This window comes from Prionailurus viverrinus, chromosome D2, assembly GCF_022837055.1.
Source record: "Prionailurus viverrinus isolate Anna chromosome D2, UM_Priviv_1.0, whole genome shotgun sequence".
NCBI lineage: Eukaryota > Metazoa > Chordata > Mammalia > Carnivora > Felidae > Prionailurus > Prionailurus viverrinus.
The window spans coordinates 85,212,859-85,231,367 of NC_062571.1; the positions used below are offsets into that span (position 1 = coordinate 85,212,859).

Genomic DNA, 18,509 nt, shown 5'->3' on the forward strand with positions numbered 1-18,509 from the left:
CCTGGGTGGCTCAGTGGGTTAGATGTCCGATTTGGGCTCAGGTCATGATCTCATGGTTGGTGAGTTCAAGCCCCACGTCTGGCTTTGTGCTGACGGCTCGGAGCCTGGAGCCTGTTTCCGATTCTGTGTCTCCTCCTCTCTCTGCCCCTCCCCCCACTGTGCGCGCGCGCGCGCGTTCTCTCTCTCTCTCTCTCTCTCTCTGTCTCTCTGTCTCTCAAAAATAAACGTAAAAAAAAAAAATACATTTACAGTCCTGTATGGGAAAACCGTGCACAGTGGCCCACGCAGGTCAGACCCGTGTTGTTCAGGGTCAGCAGACCCGTGTTATTCAGGGTCAGCTGTGTGTGTTCTCCATGCGTGCATGGGGCTCGCTCCCAGCCAGCACAGCTTCCACTGCACAAGAGCTGTGTCCACCTTCACTCCACGATGCCTTGCTTTTAAATGTACTTTGTTCAAAATATCCCGTGGCTTCAGCCTGTGTTGGTGAGAAAGTTGGTAACTGTTTTGTTGAAGCAAGGTTAGCTTGGCTCTAGGGACCCCATAGAGGGAGCTCTGGTCATTTTCGCCTCTTCGACTGAGCCCTGGTTCAAGGTGAGGCTAGGGAGTAATTGAAGGAAGGCGTGTGTGCCGCTAGTCGGCTGCTCTAGTGGTCCTGGTAGTTTTCTGTCTCTGAAGTAAGTGCAGTACAAAGACGACGCATCCGATGATCAGGTTCCAAGAATGGGGAAGAACTTCGGAAGACGTTTGTCTTCAGTAACTGGTGCTCGTTGTGCTTTAAGAGGGACCACGCTTTTTCACGTGTACTTAATTGCTTTAAAATCGTCTTTTACAGGTGCGTGGGAGAATGGACAAGACTTGTAAAATGAACTACAAGGTGGTGGACAGCCCGCTGGGGGAGATTGAGATCTCTGCCTGTGAGCAGGGTGTGCATGAGATCAGGCTGCACGGCAGGAAGACCCCCGACACCGGGTGAGTCCCCTGCAGTCCCCTCTGCGCGGTATTTGTTGAGAGTGGCACAGAAGCAGTGGGTGCCGCGGCGTGGTACGGAGCCACAGACCAGCAGCCACCAACCTCAGCCTGGCCCGTGGCTGGGCCAGGACTTTGCGTCAGCAGCATCTGCTGATGTCTGTGCGTCCTCTGCCTGCAGGTAACCACAGGGGCACAGCTCTCGCTAGTGGCCCATGACGTCTAATTAACATACACGTTTACAGGGGCGCCTGGGTGGCTCAGTCCGTCCACTGTTTGACTCTTGATTGCAGCTCAGGTCATGATCCCAGGGTCATGGGATCAAGCCCCACCTCAGGCTGTGCACTGAGTGTGGAGCCTGCTCGGGATTCTCGCTCCCTCTGTCCTCCCCTACCCCCCCCCCCCCCCCAGCTCGCATTCTCCTTCCCTCTCTGTCTCTAAAATAAACAAAAAAAAAACATTTACAGAGTAGTCGATGGACTATAAGCCTTAAATATTTTGATTCTTCAACAAGTGTGGGAATCTCTCTGGAAGATTGGTGACCAGGATTGGGGGGAAATGCTTCCCTGATCTTGATGCTTTTAAATCAGGACCAGCCTTCGTTGTTCAGAGTCTGCCAGGTGAGTTTCCTGCTGAAGTCTTGGAACTGCTTGATTTGGAGCTCTCGTGGCCCCTGTGGTGTCAGACAGACGGGGGTGGGGGGGGTGGTTGAGCATGGGGGGAGCCCCCCAGCATGATGTTAGAGCGCTGCCTTTTCTAACAGGACACGTGCTTCTCTTCTGACAGATCTCCACCGTATTTCTCTTAATTGTAAAAACATAAAAAATTTAAAGCACTCCTTAACGTTTGGTTCTGAAATGTAACGTTTCCTCCATCCATCGATTGTGAGTCGTTGTATTAAAATTGCAGTTCTCGTTACTTCTGACAGAAGAGGGAAAAACCGCCCACTCCTGCTCAGTGTTTGTCTTAACCGGCTAATAAACACAATGCCAGAGAACATTAGATAAAGAAAATACATAGAAACATAAAAATTGATTTTAATGGACCCCTGTCAGAGACCGCCATAATGAGCGCGGGCACGGTAATAAATACCCGTTTTCGCCTCCAGTGTCGAGATTTTTTCCTGTCGAGCTGCATGTTACAATCAATAGTACTTTTTTTTTTAAGGCCAAAAAAAAAAATAAGCAAACCTTTGAACTATATGAATACACTCTTCTCTTTCTATGAAAACCATCTGGCCACGGTGCTCAGAAAATCACAGACACCAAATAATTCGTGGGGAATGTCATTTTGTCTCTTAGCATATTCACTTGCCCAATAAATCACAGAAATTTTGTGGAACTTTTTGCTTTAAGAAAAAATTCCTTGAAGTGAATTTGGGGAAGAAAATAAAACCTAGACGTTTCGTTAAATGCCCACTCTGGGTGATGAGAACACAAGAGGAGGCTTAATTCTGAGCTGCTTTCTGCATCAGGATTGGGTTCAGCCTGAAGCAGTCGTCCGGATGGCTTCAGTAAGATGCTCGTAGATGAGCAGTGGAGGCTAGGTCTCATGGCTGCCTCCGGCTTTCCTCTGCCTCTCCAGGCTGTGGCCCTCATTCTGGTGCTTTGGGCCGGCCTCTGGGGTGCGAGCTGCCACGCTCCCCTTCTGGGCAGAGGAGAGAGAAAGGGACCCACCCCCCTTTCCAGAAGGAGCCCCTAGCATCCTCCTGTCACGGGGCCACCACCGGGCTGGGAGCCAGGGTACGCGAGATTCTGTGTGTAAGGGGCAAGTGGGAAATGAGTTTTAACCAGTAGTCTGTTATTACACCCACGGTTAACTTTAGGAAGGGACATTTAAAAGTTACAGATTCAAAAATTCTTTATGAATAATACTCAGGGTTGATAATTCTTTTTCAAGTGATAGAAAATCGAGGTGAGGTTTTGAGAAAAGTGTACAAGCCAAATGGCCACCAGCCTAAACCAAGATCTGGAACTCTCTAAACCACCTGTTCCCTTGTGCTCCCTGTGAGTCCCGGCTCCTGTTGGCATCTACCGTTCCCATTTCTGTCTTGATTAACCACTCATTCTTGAGCTTTATATAGAGTTTAGGATATAGTCTTCTGTACTGGATTCTTTGTTCAGCGACGTTTTGAGGGTCACCCCTGTTGTGTGTCAATTAATAGGTCCTTCTTGGTGGTGAATGTAATTTATTCTAGGAATACTCCACAGTTTTATCAGGTCTCCTACTGATGGAATTTGAATTGTCCAATTTTTGGCTAGTGGGAGTAAAGTTGAAAGTTTTGTTCAAGCCTCTTTGGACCCCTTTTTGCTTCTCTGGAGTCAGCTCCAAGGTGTGAGATTGCTGGATTGCATGGCAAATGTATGTTTAACCTCCTAAGAAACTGCCAAAACTTTTCCCAAAGTGGAACCATTTCATACTCCCTTCCATCAGAAATTGCAGGAGTTTCCATCTCTCTCTGCTCTCACTGATATGTGTTAGTTTCTAAAGTTTTAGCCATTCTAGTGGGTCTGAAACATTCTCGTTCTGATTTTAACTTTCCTCATGATCTCCTCTAACCACCTTTATCGACCACTCCTGCCTTTTCATTGTGCGGCGTCTGCGTGGGTCTTCTGCCCATTTTCGATGGGCATCCTGTTTGTTTTATCATTGATTTGTGCTTCCGGTTACAAGTCCTTTATCAGATATGTGTGTTACCATATGTATTTCACAACTGGATGCTTGTTTTTATTCTAGTGCCATCTTCCAATGAGAAGTTCCTGATTTTGAGGGACTACAACTTAATGATTTTCTTAGCATTTTTTGTCTTCAAGATTTGCCTACTGTTAATTTCTCCAGTATTTTCTGATAAATTCTTCTAAAACTTGATAATTTCGGGCTCTTATGTTTAGATCTAGGACCCATCATCTTGAACCACCTTGTTGTGGTGAGGTACTCAGTTTTTTTTTTTCCAGTTACTTAGTTTTATCCTCATTTAGGAGGAGAAAACAACTTTCTAAATTGAATTCCCTTAGCACATTTGTCAAATCAATTGACTACTTGTGTGCGTCCCTATGTCTGGATGTTGCGTGGTTCAGGTGATCGCTTCATCTGTCCCACACCAGAACTGTGTGGATGTGATTGCATAGCTTTGTGATAAGTCTTGAATTAAGGTAATGAGTCTTCTAACTTTTTTTTTTCCCCTAAATACTATTTTGGCTTCAGTGCCTTTAAATTTCCATATTAAAGAATCAAGGTGTCTAGTATTGATTGGGATTTTGGTTGGGGGTTCATTACATTTTTGTACCCAGATTGGGAGGGTTGACCACTTTGAAAACCTTCCAATTTATGAACATGGTTTATGTCTCCATTCATTCGACTTGTCTTTAATTTTCTTCTGTGTTCTAGTTTCCAGCATAGAGATCTCGTATGTTTTTTGTACATCTGACTTCTAAATATTTTGGTGTTCTAAATTAGTTGAAAATGGTTTTTTACTGGCTGCTGGCACATCGTTTTTTATGTTGATTTTTGATATGTTGATCTTCTGTCCTCTTACTGAATTAATAGTTGTAGGAATTGTTTTGAAGATTCCTTAGGACTTCTGCTATAGAAAGTCGGTCCTGTGACTAAAGACAACTTTCTGATCTTTATGCCTTTTATTTCCACTTTCACCACTGACTGGACCCTCTGGTGTATGCGGTAAACGTTGTGACGGTGGACATTCTTCCCCTGTTCCAGTCACGGGGGCTTCTGGTTCCCGAGCCATGGTGCTGCCCCTGTGGGTCTCATAGGTGTCTTTTCTCGGATGGAAAATACTTCCTCTACATGGTGGATTTTGTTAGTCTTTTTGTACGTGTCTCAACGTTATTATTACTACTTTTTTAAACAAGTGGTGAGGAGCGCCTGGGTGGCTCAGTAGGTTAAGCGTCTGACTTCAGTTCAGGTCACGATCTCATGGTTCGTGAGTTCGAGCCCCACGTCGGGCTCTGTGCTGACGGCTCAGGGCCTGGAGCCTGCTCAGGATTCCGTGTCTCACTCTCTCTCTTTCTCTCAAAAATAAACATTAAAATACATTTTTTTTTTTTTAAACAAGTGACGAAGCAAGATTTTATACCAGTCTTGAAATGCTGGACTATGCCACGTAGTTCATGATCTCTCCCTGCATGCCCCGCCCCCCCATGTTACTGGCTTAAATTTGCCATTTTTTCTAGTACTAATGTGTTTACATTCATGACGGATGTTCGTCTATAATTTTCCTTTCTGTGATGCGTTTACCAGGCTTTCGCATTCAGGTTAGCCTTTCGGCACAAAGTGACTTCGGAGGTGTTCCCTCTCTTCTGAAAGCATCCTGTGTGGGATTAGTGGGGCTTCTTTTTCCAGCTGTGGATGAATTCACCTCGGATGCCATCCAGCTCTGGTGTTCCCTGTACAGAAAAACATGATTAGGATTCCTTTTGTCTACTAGAACTGGTGCTGCCCTTGCCCACTCCGAGGGGCGGTACCTGCAGGTGAAGCGCTGTGTGCCCCTAAGGCCGTGCTCTCCAGCTCTGCTGGTGGGCAGGGGCCAAGGGGGTTTCGAGCAGAGCATCCTCACGGCTTGGGGATGCTGTTCTGCCCCTCTTCCTCAAGTGCTTGTGAGGGCTGGGGTCTTTATCTCCTCTGGAGCCATGCTGCTTTCTTCAGTAGGGAAATTGGAAGTTGACCACTGACCTCTGTCTTCAGTGAAATTTCACTTGTAATTCTGTACAAAATAGGGTTCCTGTTTCCCACGTCAGTCTGCTTATCTGTTTGTATGGCTTTATACAGTGATCTTTGGGACTTCTTGGTCTAGGTTAAATTACCTTTCCCTTCCTAAAAATACTTGAATGTAGACTATCAGATGGGAAGGAGAGTATGATTCTAATTTTATGACTTCCTGCCAATACTATCAAGTGTGCATTAACAATTCTCACGTTTAAGAGTAACTTGCTTTTTTGCAAGAGCTGGATGAACTCTCCCCACACCATCTCTGCGTGACTACAAAGCTTTGACTCCGTTATTCCCTGCAGTGTCAAAAAATCTAATGCGAAGGGGTGTTGAAAAATAAATGTTATTTGGGGGCTTGTTTAGGTTTCCCTAAAGTTGATTCCCTTTGATTCACTTGAAACATGGACCGTTCTGCCCTGGTCGCACTCACGCTGTGAGAGGAGCAGTAGCGTGTTTGGTCCCACCGGGCTGGACCTGCATGTGTCTTCCCCCTCCCTTCTCAAAGAGTCACCCTCGTGTTTCATTTTGTCCATGGAAGTCATTTTAGAAACAATATAGGAATGCAACACCGAGAAAGCTTATAGTCCAACCAAACTGAGCAGTTGTAAAAATATTCTGTGTTTTTGAAAACTTAACGCATGCAGGCTGTTTTCTCTTTGTGGGGCTCTGTGGTGTTGCACACACGTGGCTCTTGACGGTGTTTCTGGCAAGTTGCCCCCTGCTAGCTCAGCGTAGAGGCTGGGTGGGAGCGTGTGGCCTAGTTCGGCCTGACCATCCTTCCAGCACTTGGCTGGCTGGCTGGCTCGTGGCTCCCTGTCACTAGGCTCACGGACGAGGGCCTGGACCCTCTACGGCAGAGCACGTCACTGCAGGGTCTCTGTTCTGTCTGGGAGGGGGGCGTCCACCCCACCGGATGCTTGGTCAGGTCTCGCCCTTTACGTGTGCCAAAGCAGTCTCTCCGTTGAAATGGTGAAGACGGGATGCCTCTGAGGTCCTCCTGAAGAGTGGCCAGACCTGTGAAGTCCTGTTGTGTGCACTCCATTTGAGCGGATGGCAGTCAGCTTCTGCGTGGATTTGCTGCTTTCCTGTTCATTTTTAAGTGTTGTAAGTGGAGGAGTGGCCTGCACGGGGACGCCGAAGGTGACGCCGGCCGGTCCCTGGCAGCCCCTCTGTGCCACGTGGCCTGCCGATCACGTCCGAGTGAATCCTGAGCATCTGTGTGTTGCAAGACCCTTCCCGGGAAGTTCCTGCGTTAGTTCTCGGGCGGACCAGGCGATCCTCGTGCAGACCGTGGCCTCCCCTCCATACCATCTTCTGAGGAAGGGGAGAAGCTCTCCCCGGGATAAACACTGGAAGGAGTTTTCATCAAATGACGCTCCTTGGGATTTGCACCTATTGCACGTTCAGCCACCTCACGGCTTTCCTTCGCTGGTTTGAACTGATTTGTGTTGTATGTGCTTAAACAACGTAATGATTTCATTTTACAGAGTGTTTCTTGAGGAGGTCTCTTGAGTCAAATAAGCAGATTTCTGTGCGGGGAGAGCCTCCCAAGCGGGCTTCGGCTTCATAGGAAGCGTCTTGTTCTTCAGAACAAGTGCTCGAATGCCTGGGGAGCCTGCAGCGCCTTGTCCTCGCCCCCACCCGGCCCTAGAGCCGCGCGTGTGGGGCCTGTGTGCGCGGAACCTGTCCCCAATTTCTGGGGGGGCCCTCTTGACTCGGGTGGCCGGTGACGCTCACCGTGCACACACAGCCCGGCGTTCAGGGAGCAGCCGCGGGGTGGTGGGTGCCACGCTGGGCTCGGAGCTCCTGGATGGCCACAGGTAAGGGAAGGCCACGTCCCTGCCTTCCGGGGAGGCCAAGGCGAGGGGACTGTGACCAAGTGACGGACGGTGGCCCTCGGCGCTGGGCCTTCTGCCTTCACGGCGTGGGTTCCCTTGGTCACTTGGTCACCCTGCAGAGAACTGGCCGAGAAGGGCGCCCCTCTGACGGACTTGCACTTTGCTGCCACCGCTCGGGCGAGTCCTGCTCCCGGGAGTCCTCTCCCCAGAAGAGGTGTGCTGCCCCGTTTTCGGGTGAAGTTGTGTGGTTTCTGGTCTAGGAGAGAGAAAAGCAACGCATGGCTTCAGGAGTTTCGCCTTTTCTCACGTTTCTGCACGGTCCTGTTTCACCGTTTGCCTTCCCGGGGTCAGGGCGGAGGGTGGGAGCAGGCAGGCTGTTGGCAGTATTTAAGCAAGCGTCCCTGGGATTCGGAGTCTTGGTTCTGGACTCGGTGAAGACAAAGCGACGTGTTACTCCTGCCAATTTTATTAGTGTTGCAGGGGCACAGAAATGGCAAAACCTGCATCCTGTGTCCGTGAGTAAGGAGCAAGCTGGCTGATTTAATTTTGAGCCTGCCACGACACTCCTGGAAGGAAGCAAAGAACCGTTGAATGACCGTTACAAATACGTGGGTTCAAAATATGCACCAAACTGTCCCAGTAAAGGATTTGCTTTGGAAGTTTCCAGCACTTGGAGCGTAAGCTCACTTCAGAGTCAGAGCAGGAAGTCGGCTGACTTTGGAGAAAGGGGGACGTGTTACCTGTGTGGCGTGTTAAAAATCCCCTGATCTCCTGCTCTGGACAGCAAGTTTCCTGTGGGAGGCATTGGGCTCCTTCGTTCCTGACGTGATGGCAGCTTTCCCGGAGGAGCCGACCTCCTGGCCCCTTTGTGCTGCCACGGAGAGCCCTTCCCCTTTTCCCTGAGGAGGAGACCTGGCTGGTGGCATAGTGTGGCCCAAACTCCGCATGACCCTGCTGTGCAGTCCCACAGAGGAAGGCTGTCTCTGTGTCACTTGGTGAGTGGGGGGCGCTCAGAAGTTGTAGCCAGCGCCAGGGTTTGCTTGAGCCCTAGGGCAACCCCTTCCAACCCAGATCCCTGGGCTCTCCCAGACACTGAGAGCAGCTCTCACCCCAAGGAGGGGCCCACCCTGAGGCGCACAGGGTCTAGACGGTGCTCTCGCGTGGTTCCAGGATTTGTGGTCTTGTGGGGCCGTTTCTGATGGTCTGAGCCTGGTCAGCGGTGCCCTTGCTCCACGGCCCCTTGTCACTGTCACTGCTGAGGGTGGACAGGCCTGGACACAGCAGGCCCCTCCTGGGGTCTGGCTCGGCCCGTCCCTTCCTCACCCTGGTCACTAGGCCTAGGGGCCTCCTTGCTGGCCTCTCCGTCTGTGGCCATCCCCCTCCCACTTCTGGTCAGCTGTGGTCTGGAGAAGGTGTTCATTCACAGGCCTCTTCACATTGGGAGGAAGAGGTCAAGTAAACTGCTGGGAGAAAAACATTGGGGGTTTATGGCCACGTTGTAGCGTCTCGAAGGCCACTTCCATTTTCCTTGGGAGTCTTTTTTCCAGAACAGGTTGGGATGCCAGGAGAGGGCACTGGGTGAGTGGGGACTTTGGACAGCTGGTGCCTGGTGAGCGTGCCAACTGTCTCGGCCAGGCCTCGGGCGCTGGAGGGAGAAAACCACAGTCCAGACAGGTGCGCATCTCCTTCCCACGTGTGCTCACGAGGCCGTGCTGCTCCTGACGCCGGTCCGAAGGGCATGTGGCCACCGGTGGGGCGCGAAGCTTAGGCCACACGGGAGCACCTGCAGCTGTGCCTTGGCCCCTGGTTTGGTGCCTTCGTCTGCACCGGTCTTGCACCTCACGGCAGCCTCCCTGTTTCGTGAAGATACAGCTGTGCTGTATTTATGCACTGCCCTACATTTCTATTTTGTGTTCAGGTTTTGATTTCCAGAATTTTCATTGTTTGTATATCTCCCATATTTTCTGGTATTTAAGCCGTGTGCGACTAGTGAATAATTCTCAATTTTTATCTTGAAAGTGTTCGTGCCATTTAAGCTGTAAACTCTCAAAATACACTTGGTTTGTTAAATTTATTTCCTTTAAATTGTATCAGTAATTAGATCAGCTCCTTGATATTAATGTACAGGGGAGTTCTTGCATGCTGATCACTTCAGAATTTAAATTGAGTTAAAGGTTAAATGAGTTTAATTTTTGAATTGAACTGAAGCATTGTCTTGTGTCAGATTCATCCAGAATTTTTATCTCCAGTTTCCATATCAAGTGATGGAAGTAGATCTTTCTCTGATCTTTGTAAATTTTTTATACGTTCTTCAGTTGGTCACCCAATTCCCAAAACATGGGTGTGCCTACTGTGACAGGCCCCGTGTCTTGGGGACGTGCACTGGGGACATTGCAGGAGCCAGTGTGACAGCCCCACCTGTGTGGAGCCCAAGGCCTGGGGTGGACAGGAACTGTGGTGCTGTCCCTCGACGGCGGTGGGCCTGGGCCTTAACCCCGGGTGCTGGGGTGCAGCCGCGTGAGACAGAGCAAGCTGGGAGGTCCCGCAGGAGCCGGCATCCGACAGGGCAGGATGGAGACAAGGCAGAGGGATGAGGCCGGAGTGAGTTGGGTGTTGTGTTGAGATTGTTTAGGGGTTCATCCCCTCTGAATGAGGGCCAGGTGGGGGCGGGGGACAAGTTTTCTTCGAGCTGTGCGAAGCGCATTCCGTGGCGCCTTGGTCTTCTGAGACCAGCATGCTGCTCGTAACTACTCTTCAGCTTTGACTTTTGGAGCCCAGCTACACGTTGCTCACTACACCTCTGAGGCACGAATGGCTTCGTCCAGAAATGAGCCCAACGGCTTGGCTGTCCATCCCGTGCCACCCGCGATCTGTGAGGGTGTCTCAGCAGGGACAGAGAACCAAAACGGAGTGGCATTCATGCGAACTGTCCCGTGTTCTGGATTAGTCTCCTTGGAGCTTTGTGTTGGGGCCGGAGGGGGGACAGGCTGGAGGGAGAGAATGTCTTTCCCAGAAATGCGGTTCATTCAGCTCCTCTGAGAATTCTCCCGTCATCTTCTGTGGAGGAAACTTTTTCCATTTCCTTCCAGATTGGGGCACACTCGTGGTTCCAGCTCAAGGCTGTTGAGCTCCAGCTGTCTCAGCAGAGCCCTTGAGTTCTGCTTTTACCTTGTCCGTGCCCAGTGCGGTAAGCTCCCCGCCCACGTGTTTGACCAGCTTGTCTCTAGTCTCACTTAGTGTTTTCCTGAGGACCCTCATACCTGAAGCATTCCACATCCTGCCCATCTTTGCTCATCTCTCATCGGATCTGCACACGTGCATATACAGGTTTTTTTTTTTTTTAATTTTTTTTTTCAACGTTTATTTATTTTTGGGACAGAGAGAGACAGAGCATGAACGGGGAAGGGGCAGAGAGAGAGGGAGACACAGAATCGGAAACAGGCTCCAGGCTCTGAGCCATCAGCCCAGAGCCTGACGCGGGGCTTGAACTCACGGACCGCGAGATCGTGACCTGGCTGAAGTCGGACACTTAACGGACTGCGCCACCCAGGCGCCCCCTTTTTTTTTTTTAATAAAGGGGCTTGCCCGCTCTGTTAAGTGCGCCTGCAGATTCCTTTACCTGGAAGAACAGTGGTCTGTCTGGATTGGCGTCTGGTCTTTGGTGTTCGCTGCAAGCACGCACGTGCGTGTGGAGGATCAGAGTTCTCGTGCGGTGATCGTTCCTGATGGAATCCACGTTGGTACTCTTAAAGCTGCTCTTTCGGTGCCTTCTTCCAGAAAGCCAGCCTCCCTGGCCAGCGCAGGTGAAAAACGTAGAAAATGCTTTGTCTGCAGCTCCGTCCACGTGATGCTGGGAAGTGCTCCCTTCTGAGTGGGCCGCAGCCGACGCTGTGCTCCCTCTTCACGTGTCTTCCGACAGAATGTGTATCGGTCAGGCGGGGCTGGGAAGCCACTGGGTTGAGCACACCGCGTGTGGAGGTGGCAGATCTTGTCCTGAAGCCATGGTGTTGGGGTGCTGTCGTCCCTGTCCAGCTGGCTGTTGGGAGGGGGCCGCTGGGTGACAAATCTCCAGGTGGAGAACACACATGTTCCAGCAGTTATCTGCTAGGTGTTTAGATAAGCAAAATGTGGAATATCAACAAGTCTAGAAGGATGCAGTTATGAGGAGAAACGTTTTAAAAACTTAGCCCATTATTAGAGGAAAATAAAAGCTTTGGGGTAGGCTGATGATTTTTTTTTTTTAACTTGGTTCCTTTCTGAAGTCGGAACATTTCCTCATGCACAGTGTGCCCGTGCAGGTGGGTGTGTGTGCACATACATACGCATAAGTGGATTGGAGATGTTTCTGCTCTCCTCTAACATTGCTTCCTCTAAAATACATCTAGAAGTAGGGGAGATGGCTCTTCTGAGTTATTAGATCCTCAGAAGTCGCCTCCCGCAAGTAGTTGTTTCTTTTCTAAAAATCGTCTGGAAAAACACCTAGCTTTCTGATCTTTACTTCATCCAGTTCAAGGCTCTGTTAGAAGAGTGATTGTATAGCTGAGCTCTGCTTTTATTAAAAAGAACTGGGCCACTTATTTCCTTCAAAGTTCCCGGTGTGTTTAAATCTTCTCTAGGTAAACAGCTTTTATTGAAAATAATATTTTGAGACTGACACCTTTCTCCCCACAAGTGGTGCTGGCAGCCTTCTGTTGCTCGCTCGTCCTGCGCGAAGCCTGGGCCTCGCTTGCAACTCCCCGGTGTCGGTGGGGTGTGTGCAGAGCTGGGGGCTGGGCAGGTGGGGCTGGGGCTGGGACCGGAGACAGGTCCTGGTACCCCCTGGGTTTTTTTCTTTTGTGTGTATTTGGGGGGGGTTGTTTTTTGTGGGTTTTTTTTTGTTTTTTTTTTACTCTCAGGAAGTGGTGGTGAGTGGAGACGGGATCCAGCGTGGACACAGTGCACTGATGGGGCTTGGGGGGTCCAGTGTGGACAGAGTGCACTGCCGGGGGTGTTGGGGGGGGTCCAGCATGGACACAGTGCACCGACAGGGGTGGGCGGATCCAGCACGGGCACAGTGCACTCATGAGGTGGCCGGGGGGGGGGGTGCGGGGGGAGTCCAGTGCAGACACAGTGGCATTATTTGGTTGGGCGACTTAAACCTCAGGCCTGTAGGTGGTCGTACGGGGATAGTCTACAGCCCCTGCTCCCTGTCAAGGGGGAAAAAATGGAAGCTGAGTGGAGCTTTTCTGCTTCTGTTCTCACACTGACCGCCTGTCCTCCTCCACTTGGCTCTGGGGGTTTCTGAACATTGGCTTCCACCGGTTTGCACACGGCCATAAACTACTCCTCAAGCAATTGAGTAAATGCTATTATTTCCATCAAGTGATAATTAAGAATCACTGGGGCAAACGGTTAAGATTCTAAGTGCCAAATGTTGGTATGTTCTGAACGCTTCTCTGTACGTGACTCTTGGAATTTTCCAGATCCAGAGATGGTCAGAACTCTAAGGGACTTTGGGCAGCATGCAGGCCAGCCCTGCACTTTCCTGACACACCAAAGTCCAGGGATTGGGTGCCATGCCTGGGCCTCCATGCTGCCTGGGGAGGGGACCATGACTGGAGAGGCCAGCTGGGGCTCCATCTGCTCTCACAGGAGGACTTCTGGGGGACGAGCCGGCACCCAGCAGCACGTCCTCTGTGTCGTGTGCACAAGCCACAGAACCTGCCATGCTGCAGGCCATGTCTGAGGACCCGCCCGCCCTCGGTTGGTGGTGGGGGGGGGGGTGTCTTTAGGGTCCTCTCCGAGCTTTCCAAGGCACCCGGGTGTCCCCATCTCAGAAGGAGAGCACTGAGTGGTAGTGGCAGTACCCAGGCGGACAGCCACGCAGGGCAAAAGCAGAGGCCCCTGGGCTGGTGAAGGGCATTGGTGCTGTGGACACGGGAGTCCCCCGGCTCTGATCCCGCCGGGAGGGGGCGGGGCAGGAGGCAAAGGCCTGTGGCAGAGGTGGTCACTCTGTCCAGTTGCCGGTGGAAGCCTGTGTGCCACCAAGCACGGTCCTCCTCCTCACCTTTGCTGTATCTGTTTTATTTCAAAAAGGAGGCAAGTGTAGCTCTTTGGCTTTTTTTGTTGTTGGGATTCATTTGTTAAATTGGCGAACGTGTTGAAGAAATGAGTGCGTGGTAGAATTTCAGTGTGCAGATGTCTAAGCGTCCTGTCTCCGTGCTGCCTGGCTTTGTCCGCCCGTGGCTTTGCCTGCCCGTCTCGTGAACTTCAGTCTTTCTTCCCTTCCCTTCATCAGGCTGGCTCTGGGGATCCCTTTTTCAAGGGATAGAAAAGTCATCATGGGGTGTCTTGTTTTTTGCATCTGAGTTTCCAAGTGCTTTCCAGGTTTTTATTGCCTAAAGATTCATAGGCTGTAGACCTACTATGGCCAATTGTAAAATGCTTTCTGGAGAGGAAACAGACACCGTCACAGTTGTGTTTTTAGCCCTAATATGTGGGGGCCAGAAGCATGTTCAGGATACCTGGAGCCCCTGAACTTAAAATACAAGCAGTAAAATTTCTGAAGGTAGTTCCTCTTCTGCATCGGTTATTACGAAAGCCTTAAAATTATTTTAGCATGTGCCACGTTAATAGTTTCTTTTTTCTTTTTACTTTTTGACAAATTATGTCTAAGGAAATTAGTTTACTTGTGTGAAAAGTCACGTGTTTGCGAACTCGAACAGTTTTGCTGGTCAAGCAGTCTAGAGGATAACTTTTTTCGTCAGAGTAGGACTGTGGTGTTCAGAATCGCGGCCGCTGTAAGAAGCCCAAAGGAGAGGTCCATTTTGAGGGACGTCCGCTGCGTGCTTCAGCTTCAGGCACCGTGGGGATCGTTGGAATTGACAGAACTAAACACGTGTGATCTTTGTTTTTTCAAAAAAGTCTATTTTCAGTTTATTTCCCTGATACAGAGCAGCGTAGTTGTATCAACTGCAAGAAACTGTCCTTATTTCGTCCAGATGGATCACACGGCTGGGCCAGCTGGTGGTCTCTGTGGATGGCTTTTCTCTGAGACGACGGGCACAGGTCCCAGCCAGGGAGGGGGAGGAGCGTCCCCTTTGGTGCCTGCATAATCAATACCGTTTTGACCCAAGCACACCCTTTTGTGGCAGAGCACACATAACACAACACGTGTCACCTCCACCACTCAGGAAGTGTCTAGTTGAGCATATGTTGAACGAAGTATGTTCTGGGGAGGCATCTAGTTCGGTGTACGAGGTGCATGTGCATCGCTCTGTAACCACCACCACCATCCAGCTCCAGGAGGGTTTCCCTCTTCCCAGACTGGGACTCTGTGCCTTGATCTGCTCTGAGCCCAGGCCATGGCACCCACCATACCGTCTTCTGTCTATATACTGACACGTGACTTGCTACCCAGAGCTGCTGGGTACCCCCAGGCCAAGAGCCACGCGTCTGGAGACCCTGTCACCCTCCCCTCCCCGCCAGATGTCTCGGCTTGGACGGCAGGTGACCACAGGGTGTCCTCGGTCTGTGGGCTGGCGGTAGGTGGTGCGCAGGGCCCCGTGCCTTTCTCTGTCTGCTCCCCGTCAGGAGCAGGGGGGCTGTGGAGCCGGTGTGGCCACGTTTCACTGAGAGGCGGGGAAGAACCTTGAAGAAATGAAGTTTTCTACAACGGTGGGCAAGTATTGACTAAAAATAGGATTCCGGTCTGGGGAGAGTGTGAGAATAATCCAGAAGAGAAACAGAAGAACGGCCCTGTCTTACAGTTAGTGCTGGAAGGGCACCGGCTCACCTGTCGGGCCTTTTGTCCAGTCCCCGTCCTGGTGCTGCTGGGCTCTGGCAGAGGGACAGTGGAGGAAGGTCACCAGGAAGGCCAGAGGGCACAGGGGAGGGGACTGGTGGCCAGCTGGCTGCAGACCAGATGGAAGCCCGCTCCTGCTTCATGAGCCCCCACACTGGCATTTCTAGGTGGCTCTGGTTTGTGCTTAAAGTTTTTGACTCTTGCATAGTTTCAGGGGCTGTTACTGCACACGGACCTAAATCTCTGTGAAGTTCTGAGGTGTTCTGACCTGTAATGGACGCTTCCCTTTCCTCTCTGTCTTTAAAGGGGCCAGTGTTGGGTTCATCGATCAAACTCCAAAGTATCAAATAAGCCCCAGGGAACCTCTAGCGGGTACACCCAGCACGTATCTGGTAAGTCTAGCGGGAGTTCCCACAGATTGGGAGTTCCCCCAATCTGCTCCTGCTGCCTGGAGGCTCAGCCCCTCCCCCTCCCCAGACAGCTTGCCCCTGGCATTGGGAGAGTGACTTCCGCCTTCTGTCCTACAGAAGGACTGCGCTCTGCTCTGAATCACAAAGGCACCCAGGGGCTGCTCTTGCTTTCGACCCTGGCCTGGAGTCCCCGCCTTTCACTGAAGTGCATGGTTCTAGTTTTGTCTGTAGGCAGAATTCCTAGTTTTCAGGCCTGAAACCAGGATGATTAGAAACAAGGAACAACTTATGTTGTGTCCAAAAAGAGCAGATTGTTTTAACTGCCTCTTAATAGGTCAGTTTGTTAGAAAGTCCAGTGTGTGAACAGTAGGGCCACAAATAGATCAGCTCGGTGAATGCCTGGGGGCAGGACCTCTCCTCTCCCCAAATGCTCAGGAGGAGCGGGCTCCCCTGCTGCAAAAGTAGGGCTTGGCCACAGGACTTGGCGTGTCCCGCCCTGCTGGCTGTGTGAACTGAGTAGGGGCTCCCGGCAGACGGAGCGTGTGCCCCGGCGGTCCTCTGCTCCGGGGAAGGCGCTGTCGCAGTGCACAGGCCCGCACCCTGCAGGAGTTGGGGGCCAGGCTCTGCTGCCCTGCCTGAGCCCCAGCTGCAGCAGCCGGTCCAGTGTTGCTGTAGAGTCTGGGGGTTGCCTCGGTCTTGACCCGTGCGCTCTGAGTACATTTGCCCGTACGTGTGCGGTGGGCCTTGGGGACATGTGCTGGCCCCCCCGCTCGCAGAGAAGGCCTCGAAGACTCTAGCATGGTCATCTGCGGAAGGGGGAGGTGGGGTGTCAGAGAAAAAGATGGGCTCTTCTTTCTAAAGCCCGCTGGTGAGTGCTTATTCACGGGAGCGTGTGGGGGTTTAGTGGCGGGGATGTGGCAAACAGCTTGCTCTATGCCTGTGTCAGCCAGTCGGTTTTATTTTCGTGGAGAATTCTGCGTTGTGAGCACATCTCCTGGGTAGTCAGGGGAAGCATTGCACCTGTTGGACGGACTGCCTTGTCACTGCTTCCCTGGCGCATGGGGGCCACCGGGTGCGGGCAGAAGGCTTTCTGTTGACATCCACGGATGGCCGTGCAAACTAACCGGCATCACGTGGTCCTTCTCAGAAAATTATTCTTCTGGCTTTTCCGCACATATATAACCTTTTAGCATTTTCCTGTAGCTTTTTCATTAATGTATGTAAAAATATTAAAAGCTCTTGTATATTACATTAAAAAGTATGTCAGCTGCTCTGCTTTTTTCTATTTATTAAAACTTTTCAAGCAGTAAAAACATTTTACTTGTTAATGAGGGAAAGTGGGAAAATTAATGACATAGAGCTTGGATCCACCAAGACGTCTCCTAACCATGCGCAGCCCGCACGCTCCCCACGCACGCAGTCTAATCTCCGTGACAGGGTTCAGTAAGCAGGTGCAAATAGACTTAATGATTTGCATCAGTAGATCACTTCTCAGTCTAATATCCTCTGATATTTTGGGTCAAGGGCTCTTTCTTTGGGAGGCTGGAACAATTTCTAGAGCTAAAATTACTAATATTAGCAATAATACATTATGTTCAAGTGAATTGAGATAAATGCAGCATTTTCACAAAGTCAGATTTTCATTCTCCTGCTCACCGTGGTTGAGGGAAGCTACCTAACGAGGTGGACTGACGGACCGGCCGTCTCCCGGGTGGGTGGCGGGTGCCCAGCACAGAGCGCGCGTCATCTCGCTGGCCCCGTGTGGGGAGCCCACGGGAGCATACCGTGTATTTCTGTCGAGTCCGTTCCAGAAAGACGTGAAGTGGGAAGTCTGTTCGGCAAACACTTGTTGAGCTTTTCCGTGTCAAGTCGGTAGAAACGTGGTGCCGGAGGGATAAAGACGTGACCCTGTCCTCCAGGAACTTTGTCAGGAGAGACAGTTGTGAGTAATCACACGTGTGGCCCCGGAGAGAGAACGGTAAAGACCTACAGGAGGCACGAAGACTGATGGGGGTAGCTCAGTACCCAGAGCATCGGGGAAGGTCTCCTGGGGAGGAGGCGCTGGATCTCGTCCTTCGCCGGGGCCCCCAAGGCCACTTCTGCCCCTTCCCCTGCCAGGCGTGGGCTCACCCAGCCTCTCGGTGGAGAGGCGTGCCAGTGGTCTGCTGCTCACCAGCTCGCTCCCTACCTGGTGGCCGTGCCGCCCGGAAACCTTCCTCTGAACACCAGTCCCGTGACCTGATGCGTGTGCACCTCACTTGTGCCACGGCCATGAGCCCCCGTGAATGATGAGCTTCCGATGTTTTCATCTGTGAAACTGATGGCCTGTTTTAGCAAATGGCAGGCAGTGTTCATTCTTCCCAGGGTTTCATCTGTGTTTACAGTCCAGTCCGCTCTCTGCTTCTTTAGCCTGTACTTTACATCGCGGGTGTTCTTTATTAAGCATCTTTTCACAGTCTGTCTGGAACGTTCCTTCTGTTGGCTGTGTGCAGTGGTTGTGTGTCACCTTCACCACTTCTGCTCTGGCGTTGGCCGTGACTGGGTCCCCGTACCCGTCCTCCAGGAGCGTGCTCATGCGCCAGAAAGGCTTCCTCGGCGGGCACGCTTTCTGGCCTCACCTTTGGCCTCTGCCCCTCAAGGCTACTGCAGTGTCCTTTCTGATCCCACGTGGGACCACCTCACCCTGGAACAGACGAGACTTCGCTCTCGAGGATGTGGGAGTGCCAGCTCTGATCTCTGGCCCTGCAGTCTCTGCCCTCGGGTCCCTTGAGCTCAAGCCCAGCCATG

The 18,509-nt window shown here is 51.3% G+C and overlaps 1 protein-coding gene across 4 annotated transcripts in view; it reads left to right on the forward strand.

The window, feature by feature from the left end:
* MGMT (O-6-methylguanine-DNA methyltransferase) overlaps nucleotides 1–18,509 on the forward strand; it is a 366,049-nt gene that overhangs the window by 67,222 nt on the left and 280,318 nt on the right. For all 4 annotated transcript variants that reach the window (XM_047825010.1, XM_047825012.1, XM_047825011.1 and 1 more), the window contains exon 3: nucleotides 833–969. In XM_047825010.1, coding sequence (XP_047680966.1) covers nucleotides 833–969 — 137 coding nt within the window. The remainder of the gene's footprint in view (nucleotides 1–832; nucleotides 970–18,509) is intronic.